The 10,123-nt window shown below is 29.9% G+C and overlaps 1 protein-coding gene across 2 annotated transcripts in view; it reads right to left on the reverse strand.

Annotated features, from left to right (window-relative positions):
* The window catches only part of LOC107639831 (homeobox-leucine zipper protein ANTHOCYANINLESS 2), an 8,494-nt gene extending 2,638 nt beyond the window's left edge, over positions 1–5,856 (reverse strand). The window contains exons 1-7 of one of the 2 annotated variants that reach the window (XM_016343446.2): positions 4,916–5,856; positions 4,512–4,813; positions 4,236–4,353; positions 3,316–4,038; positions 2,658–2,759; positions 2,343–2,558; positions 328–502 (exon numbers count right to left, since the gene is read on the reverse strand). In XM_016343446.2, coding sequence (XP_016198932.1) covers positions 328–502; positions 2,343–2,558; positions 2,658–2,759; positions 3,316–4,038; positions 4,236–4,353; positions 4,512–4,813; positions 4,916–5,131 — 1,852 coding nt within the window. In that variant the 5' untranslated portion in view covers positions 5,132–5,856. Of the gene's footprint in view, positions 1–327; positions 503–2,342; positions 2,559–2,657; positions 2,760–3,315; positions 4,039–4,235; positions 4,354–4,511; positions 4,817–4,915 lie in introns of both variants that reach the window. The other variant, XM_016343445.2, reaches the window with a different exon arrangement.

A 10,123-nucleotide genomic window follows, 5' to 3' on the forward strand; every position in this document is an offset into this window, starting at 1 on the left:
ACAAAAAAATGAAGAGATTCATCAGAATTTATTATTTTTTTTATTATTAGATTAAAAAAATAAACTAAAAAAATTGAGTTGATGATGTCATCAGAATTTATTATTTTTTTTATTATTAGATTAAAAAAATAAACTAAAAAAATTGAGTTGATGATTAAATGAAAAGTGATTATTTTTTTTATTATTAGATTAAAAAAATAAACTAAAAAAATTGAGTTGATGATTAAATGAAAAGTGATTTTGACGAGTGATGACCAAAAATAATAAATTTTGATGACTCTTAATATTTTTCTATAATGAATGCATAGAAGTAACTAACTAACTAACCAGAGTGTTCAGGAGGGGAAACAGCAGAGGACATTAAGATGGCTAGGCACTCGCATTGGCGTTGAAGAGTTGCAATCCAACGTTGTGCACCAAACCCCATTCCTGAACTCACCAATGGCCTATACAGCTCGTGGATTTGGCTTTCATCATATTCTGCATGCTCCACCCATGTCACCTGCATTTATATCATTTTAATTTTACTCTCTCATTTTATAATAATGTTGCAATATAGTCAGTAATAACTGTTCTCTGCGTGCCATTAATTTTAAGTATATAGTACACGACAAAGGACACTTGCTAAGTGTGCCCGTGACCTAGTTTTCGTGCAAAAGGCAAATTTTTATGCCCTTCTTGGGTGAGAGAACATCTTCGTTGTAAAAGAAAAAAAGGGCAAATTAATTTAAAAGAAAATAACACTCTCCTCCCATAAAATATTAAAATAAACTATTTTTTAGCTCATTTGACCAAAATATTGTTAATAATTATTATAATTATAATCTTTGTGGCAATATATTTAAATATTATCCAAGTATCATTTCTATTAGACAATGTTAAGGTGTATTTTAGAATAAATAATATATTAACACGAATTTAGAGAGAAGAGATACAAAAACTATGTTACTTGTCACTATATACTAGCTACTATATATATAAATCTTCTAAAAAGATGATTAATTTCAATATTTGTAATTATTATTCCACTTCTTAAAATCCTAAAGCATATATAGCACATAGACTATGGAAAGAAAACCTCGGGAAGAAGCCTAAAGATTGTGGCGAAGGAAGGGACAAGGTATCTTCATCTGATGGAATCAGATCAAGAACAATAAAAAAATTAGTAGTGGATAAAGTAATGCAGGATTTGGAGGAGCTACGTGCAATGTGTTAAGGAGCATCGAGATTTGTAAATATGGCCCCAAACACCCATAAGATACAGACAAAATGTTCAGTCTTTGGTTTTGACTCAAAGAGGGTCTTTGCATTATTCTAAATAATTTATATTTAATTTAAATGTTAGAGACCTATATACACTTTTATAATAGGGTGCTGGAACCAGGTCACATATTGTTATATATTGAATAACAATGCTACTACCGATGTAGCATAAAAGATTGGAATAGAAACATCATATGAATTGTTTATAGGATCAAGAAGTAGGTGGCAAAATTATTATTTATTATTATTACTACAAACAAAATTGGATATACGTAATTAATGTGTTACATACATGGTACAGAAATTTAAGTAATAGGAGAGGCTTCTATTGATTAAACTAATAATATGGATTAACCTAGATTTGTGCAACATGTTGTATTATTCAAAAGAGATATAGAAAATTTATTGCTGAGAACTGAAGTCTGGAATATAATTGATGAGGGACAAGGGGAAGAAGCATCCTAACCCAGGGTGCAAATTCTTTGAGAAGCTAAATTAAATATATAAATATTATTATGGGAATCATCACTGACAGAATGGTTCTACAGTGAGTATACACTAAAACTAGTTTATGAGTGTTACTTTGAATTAGGAGCTCTTTTTTTATGTGGCTTGGAAATGCAAAAGCCCCATGATTCCTTAGCCTGGTGTTTTCCCCCCCAACTTTAAAATAATATTAATAATAATAATACTGCTAAATTTATTATATAGAAAGTGAGATGAATATATAAAGACATAAATATTATTATTAGTTAAGTTTATTTTAAAAATTTCAACTACCATGTTGCATTTACTTGCAACCACTTGGGAAAAATACAATAAATGTGAGGAAAACATCAAAGCTGATGTGTATAGATGATATAGTACAATTTAGTCCTATAGTACTATATATGCTACAACATTTATATAATAATACTATTCACAACACAATGTTTGGACAGAATGTAAATCATTTTTACTGTCTTCAAAAAGAGATTATTGGGATACTAAAAATGCAGTAATAACACAATAAAATCATGCATCTACAACCAAACACCAATGAAATAATAATTTTTAGAAAAATTAAATTAAATTATTACCTTAGAGTAACCATTAGGCATGTCTTGTATAACACAACCAGAAGGGAGTCTTCTACAGCTAACAAAAGTTGGTGCAGCAGAAGAAGGTTCTCTAATGGTGTCTATGGACACATCAACCACAGCCCAAACCCCTTCTGCATGTTGTTTGCAAAATCTTAGAAAATTGACCTCTCTAACAGGAACCAATGGTGAAAGCACTTGCAGTTCAGCTTGCATCTGATGACTCAAATTTATTTTATTTTATTATCAGTTAGTTAAATTCAATAGGAAAAAAAAAATAAAAAGTAAAATATCTAATTTAATTAACTAACTTACAAGTTGAAGTGCACCGTTTCTAGTTCCATTTATTCCACTAGATATCACTTCTGTTGTAGAAGTTCTTGCAACCATACAAGGGAACATTTCTGACCATCGATTCTGAATGTGAAAAAGATAATAATGAAAATAAGTTATACGCATTATATCCGTAAATATTACATACATCAACATAAATGCATGAGAAAAAATAAATAAATACATTTAACAACTAACGAAAATTTGGATTAGCAACTGAAATATGAAATAAGAAAAATACGGATGTATTTAGTCTTATTTGCATTTTATTTTTTAATATTTTTTATTTTTAGAATTTTATAAAAAAATAAAAATAATAAAATTTTATATTTTATTTTTACCTTAATTTTTTTTAATAAAATTTTGATGAAAAAACTAAAAATAAAAATATAAACCAAACATATTCAAAGATTCTATACCTATAAAAATATTTTTGAATTTAGTGAAAACAAACTAAAATCAATGGCATTCTCTTTTAAAAAATATCCAGCTAAAAGTAGATTGATTTCTGTTTTCAATTCAATAATATTTTATTTGAAAATAGATGAATTTTACACATTAAAATAAACTGAAAGAGAAAGAAATGAGAACATATAGAATAATGAGAGAAGAAAAAAAATTGGTAGTTGAAAGAAATTACTGAGTCCATTAAAGTGTCAACAAGAGGCAAGCTATTGATGATGACAATGGCAGTTTCCCTAGAAGCCTCAGAGACAAACCCATTGGGTCTCAAACCAATGCAAGGTGTCACTGTTCTACTGTACTCTTCATGGTTCAACACTTCCCTTCCTCCCATTTCCATTCCCCTTATCCAAAGTGGTTCTCCACTTTGTGCCATCTTCACCAACTCATCCATTGCACCCAATGCAAGCTCCAAAACCATTGATCTCTCATACCCAGATGATGTATTTGAAGAATTCATCCCATTTGTTGTCGCAATTCCCCTGCTTGGTGGTGTTGGTGATAACACCCCTAAGGTGTTTGATGAAATGCCCATTCCAACAAAATCAGGCCCTAATGGCATTGTTGAACCCACAACAAAGCCTCCATTGCTGCTGTTATTGTTATTTCCAACTCCAAGCTCTAAGCTTGAGTTTGGTAATGGAGGATGAGGAGCAATTGAGGGAATGGGCCGGCCTAAGAACTTTCCGGCGAGTGCGCACACCCGGTCTAACTCGTCCTTTAACCTCGCATTTTCGATTCGTAGATGCTGTTCTTCCAATGAGATTTCACCAATCATGGTTGGTCCTCCACAGTTTGTGCAAATGGGGTTCCTCATTGCTTCCCTCAATGACATGTTTTCTGCTCTAAGCTTATCGTTCTCTTGCCGGAGTAATGTGTTCTCATGGCGTTCCAATTGTGTCTAACACAAAGAAAAACAAAAACATCCATAAACAAAGAGAAAAAAATTTTAAGGTTTCAATGGTCCACACTCCACAATAGCAAGAGAAATTTCCTTTTGCACTTTATGTAAAAGTGTGAAAATGACTTGCAAAAATTGGTTAGGACTAATTGGGATTTGTGTATATGTCTTGTATGTGAATATGATTCCTTCCTTACCTTCATTTGAGTTCTTCTATTTTGGAACCAAAACTTCACTTGCCTTGTTTCCAAGCATAGCCTTTTGCTTAGTTCAAGCCTTTGCTTCTCATCAGGGTGAGGACACTCCTTGAACAGCCTAAAACCCATAATCCAAAAAAAAAAAAAAATCATAAACCCCATCAAAATTTGATGCAACCTTGAAGAAAGGAGAGAAGAAATAAACTTGTTTTTTTTTTTAAAAAAAAGCAGCTTTTTTTGTCTTTTATGAAATGAAAGTAAGAGTTGTTTATGTACGCTTCAAGTTCTTGAATTTGCTGAGGGGTGTGTCGGTGGTAACGCTTCTTCCTGGGTTTGTTGTTGTTGATGTCGGCAGCATCAAGATCATCATCACCTGAGGCACCGTCCATGTTATCACTCCCAGATCTGCTTTCATGCTCTTCTTCCCTGCTCCTTCTCAAACCATTGTTGTTGCTCATCATGTTTCCCTCATAATTATTATTATTAGTAGTATTATTATTGTTATTATTATTATTATCACCCACCAACAACCTGTTATTATTGTTCATCACATCCCCTTGCCCATCCATATTTGTTTGCTGCTAAAGAAAAAAAAGAGAAGAGTAAAGCAATAAGCAACTAACACCATCAAAATCCAAGATCAAAAAGATATGATATGAATGAATTTGTGTATGTCTTACAAGTGCTAGAGAGAGAGCAGGTGAGTTGTTGAACATGGATTTGGCCAAATGAGGATGTGAGATTGCACCAGAAGCCATTATTGTCGCTGCTGTTGCTGCTTCCATGTGGTGGTGATGGTGGTGGTGGTTTGAAGAACCGTTGCTGTAAGGTATTTCAGCCACCATTCTGGCACCACCACCACCTTGTTTGTTCTCAAGGAACCCCCCAAAACTCATCAAAGTAGCCACTTTTGCTTCCCTTTTTGTCCTTCCCTCTAACCTTTTTCTTATTCTAGCAAAGCTGAAATGACTTAGCAGAGAAAGTCATCAATGATTTTTCATTTTCTGAGTGAATTCAGGTACCCCCAGAATTTTCAATGAATAGAGGACCTCGAAATATGAAAAGGGTATCTCAGAATCAGCGTTATATACTTGAAGGCGTGATCAAAATTCAACCTTTTTCAAGCTAAGGAGGAAAACAAAGGACGGAAAAAGAGAGAGAAGACAGAAGGATAAAGCCCCAATGTCTAGCAAGAAAAAAGCAAATAATAATAACAACAGTAATAATAGATTTCTATTATTTTTCTCTTTCTTCCTAGTAGTTAGAGAGAAAGAAAGAGCAAAAAGAAAGCTTGTAGTACTACTGTGAATGGTGAAGGAAGAAGAGAAGACTCTCAGAGAGAGAGAGAGAGAGAGAGAGAGAGAGAAGTTTCAGTGATGAGGTGTGGTTAAAAATGAAGCATGGTAACCCTACCCCCCCTACTACTATTTGAGTGATGAGTGATATGTCTCGTTCTATGACTATGCATGCTAAGCCAAGCTAATTGACTATGCTGAAAAGCTTCCAAGATGCTGAAAAAAATATATATATATCTTTAAAGAAAAGGCTTAGACTTTAGAAAATGAAACTGCTTATAGATTTTTGCACAGATAAGAAAGGAGAGAGAGAGAGAGAGAGAGAGGTGGGTAAAGGGAAGAGAAAGGACAGAGAGATAAAACGCATACACATGTGGGCTCTTGAAAGCCTTACAAAAATGAATGAATCCAAAAAGGGGTAGTTGACTTTTCACACGGTGATACCACCTTTTTGGCAAACTGTTACTACCTCAAAAGAGTAACAAACAAAACGGTGTTACTACTTACTACTATCATTTCCTAAATATTTTTTAAGATACTATTGTATTATTATATATACAAACCTCACATTCAACGCTCAAATTGTAATTAAGGTAAGAAATCTATCAAATTAATTTCAGAAATATTAAATAATATAAAATGAGTAGTAGTATTTATTTTTCTCGGTCAATATTCATGTACCCAAAATAGGTCATGTGTAGAGAATAAAAGGTCAAGATTCTTCTTGATAAATATTAAATGTTGGAAGAAAAATTAAAGTTGACGAGGTGACTAGGATGCTCAAAAAATTTAATGCGTCAATATTCGAATTAATCTCTAAAGAAAATTAAATTGAGAAAAATAAATTATTTTTTTTGGCAGCACAAAAGCGTGCTTCTTTTTTTTTTTAGGATTTAGTGCTTCTTTTGTATACTCTTCAAAAAGAGGTTTAGCATTTTATGACGCTCTTATTTTAATATTTAATAAATGTTTACTTTTTAGAAATTTTTGAGAAATTCTCATCGAACAAATTGGTTTTTCAGTCATTGCTTTTAATTAATGTTTTAATATGTGTATTAGACAAATAAATCTATAAAATTGTATTTGAAAAAAAAGACTGAGAGTAAAAAATTAGGGTGTACGCGGATCGAATTGGATCGGATCGGATCGGATTTGGCTGAAAATTCGATCCGATCTGCACAATTTTCATCGGATCAGATCGGATATGATATCCGCGTATTTTTGTGTCGGATTCAATCCGGTGCGATCGGATATCGAATATATCCGCATAATTAAACATTCTCTTTTTAATTATATTTCAATGTAAAAAATTCAATAAAAATATTTTTTTACACTTTTAAACTTATTTATTCCTAAAATATTTTTAATCAAACTTTTTCTAAATAACAAAAATAAAATAATACAATATATGAATAATAATTACTAACTAAAACATACAAAAAAGTAAATATAATACCAAACATATATATATTTATTTATTTTTAATTATTATTGTGCGGATCTGTGAATCCGCAGATCGGATATGCGGATGTAAAACAGATATCCGCGATCCGATCCGATCAAGTATCCGCAATTTTCGGATCTAATGCGGATATTTACTGCGGATCTGCGGATACGATCCGATCCATGAACACCCCTATAAAAAATAGAGATTAAATTAAGTCTTTGTATTGTATTTAGTGTAAAGTATACAAAATTGAATTATGTCTCAATATCATGTTAAAAAAAAAGAAAATAGGATTAGATTTTGAATTTGAAAAGTTGAATGAAAATAATTTTAAAAGTAAATATTATTAAAATTTTAATTTTTATTCCAAAAATTTTAGTCTATTATGTCTCTACTTTTTAACGGTATTAAAAAGATTAAAATTTTATATTCTGAGACTGAAATTTTAGTTTCAATATTTATCTATCAAATACAATACTGAATCTCAACTTCAATCTTCGTTTACAAACACTATTTAACAAATTTTATTATAAGACAATTAGATCTCAAAAAGTATTACTTTAAAACAAATTACTCTTTTTTAAACCGACAAAAAGACTAATATGTCCAGCAAATTAATTTCCAAAGATTTTTAGACAAATTTGTTAATGACCAAAGTGTTTCATCTAAAATTTTTTGAGGATCAATTTCAGTATTTATTCAAATTTAATTTTAGAATGTTTGTTATGGTACCTATATATAATTGTCTAATTTATTTAAAAAACTAAAAATTAATATTTAATTTAAAAATATAAAAATAAATTATTTTCGAACCATCTTGGTTCGAAGTATTCAAAAACGTGGAACACTAAATCGAACCATCTTGGTTCGAATTATGAAGGAGTGCAATTCGAACCAGCTTGGTTCGAATTGTATTAAAATACACTTTGGCTCATTGCTAAAACGAAATTGGATTTGGCGCATTTTGGTTACAAGTTTCTTGCTCTGGCTCAATATGGTTTTTTGCCCCGATTTTTTTATAAAAATAGTTTGATTCTACAATTTTTTTTACTATAATCTATAATATCAGGACAAATCCAACACAGTTTTAAAAGATGTATATTTCCGTAATGTTATTACGGGTAAAAATACTAGTTTATATATATATATATATATAATTGAATTAGACAATAATATTCGAAATATTTTACTTAGGATGAAGAGTAGTTTTAGAATTTCTTTTTCATGAACCTGTTTTAGTATGAGATTCAAATCATCACCACTAGAATTGTGAAGGAAAAGCCGCCGTGACGAAGGCAAGAATGGGGACACCGAACACGACATAAAATTCTAAATGAAAATTGGGGAATGGAGTATATGTCTGCTTTCCATGTCCCCAAAACACAAAATAGAATTTTGCTTTATGTAATTTGATCACCGTGTAGCTATGAAACTAAAGATTTGAACTAATTAAGTGATTAAAGTGGATGAGTATATATATTGTGATATTGTGGGCATTCGAATTCCTAGCAATGAATAGTTACCAATAGAAGTTTAGAGTAAATTTTAAAGTCAAGTAATTAACTGTTTTTCCCCAATTAACACATATTTAAAAAAACAATTGGAAAAGATTATAAAAGAAGTTAGCTAAAATGAATTTATTCCCTACATGTTGACTAAAAATATGTTAGTCACTTAAATTTTCTCAAAATCTTATTCCATAAAATAATCGTCACCATTATACAGATAACGAGTTGGTAAAAAAAAATTAACATATGAATAAATAGACGCAAATTATTTTTGATATTGGGGTGAAAATAGTGTTTTTTAGGATTATAGATGATAGAGGTGTTATTTTTAAATGTGGAATTTTTTTATCTAAAATATGAAAATTGGATTCTCCGATTTTTATTTCCAAAAAAATCGGACCCTCACTATAATAATATAGACTATTTTTTAGGATTATTATGTGTCAAGAAAAATTAAAATTCGTCAAAAAAATAAATTTTGACACTATTTTAACTATGAAAATATGTTAATAAAAGTTTTGTCAAAAATAGTATTTTTAACATATAAGTAATTGTAAAGAAAAGTTTAAATCTTATTTTGATAAATATTGGCCGTCAAAAAAATTTATTAGAAAAATTTGAGAATATATTTTTTGTGATACTTATTAACCGTCAAAAATACTATTTATTTTGACACTTATTGACCATAAAAAATTCTCAACAAAAATTTTTAATAAAGAATGAGATGAGATCTTGAAACTGAAGAATAAACTGAGATTTTGAAGATGAAGAATGAGTAGTATGATCCTAAACTGAGAGCAGTGTGATGCCAAAATTGACGGAGCTCAACAAAGAAAAGGAATAATAGAGTAAGTTAAAAACAAATGAGTGTCAAAATTAAAGAGTAATTTTTTACAATCAAATTATTCATCAAAAAAACATAGAGAATTTGATATTTGTGATATTTGTCAAAAATATATATTAATTTTTACATTTAACTATGGCTGTTTAAAAAAATTATGTTAAAATAGCTCTCTTTTCTTGTAGTGCCTCCGATTTATGATTTTTTTTTTTAAATCACAACAAATAAATCGAACCCTCCGATTTGATATTAAAAAATTTTTGAAAATCTAACAAAGTAATCAGATCCTGCAATTACTTATTCCTATATCAAAATAAAATTACATGCATTACCAACAGAATTGAATTACACATATTTATCTTTCATAATAAAAATTTTTGGCCATAAATAGATATACATTAGATTGAATAGAATTAAAATTACGGGTGATCACAGGTTGGTTTAGTTAGGGTTTAGAGATTTGATACATCCGAATTGACCACAAAGGATAAAGGACGGCTTGATTAAATCGGTTTAATTTTTACACATTTTTTTAAAGTTTAATTACCTTAACCGAATAAATTTAAAAGTTTGAATTTTATTTTATAGATACAATAATTTATTGGTTAACAACAAATTTTTAATTATTATGGCTATAAATATAAATTTAATTCGCATTTTTTTAATACTTTAAAACCACTACATGTATCTTTGTTGTGTTATTTACATGCGTGCATTACTAAACTTCTATGATGTCATTTCTACAGGAAATTAAATTGCTATCCATATTATTATAATTAGATAAAACTTTTAAGCGT

This window comes from Arachis ipaensis, chromosome B04, assembly GCF_000816755.2.
Source record: "Arachis ipaensis cultivar K30076 chromosome B04, Araip1.1, whole genome shotgun sequence".
Lineage (NCBI taxonomy): Eukaryota > Viridiplantae > Streptophyta > Magnoliopsida > Fabales > Fabaceae > Arachis > Arachis ipaensis.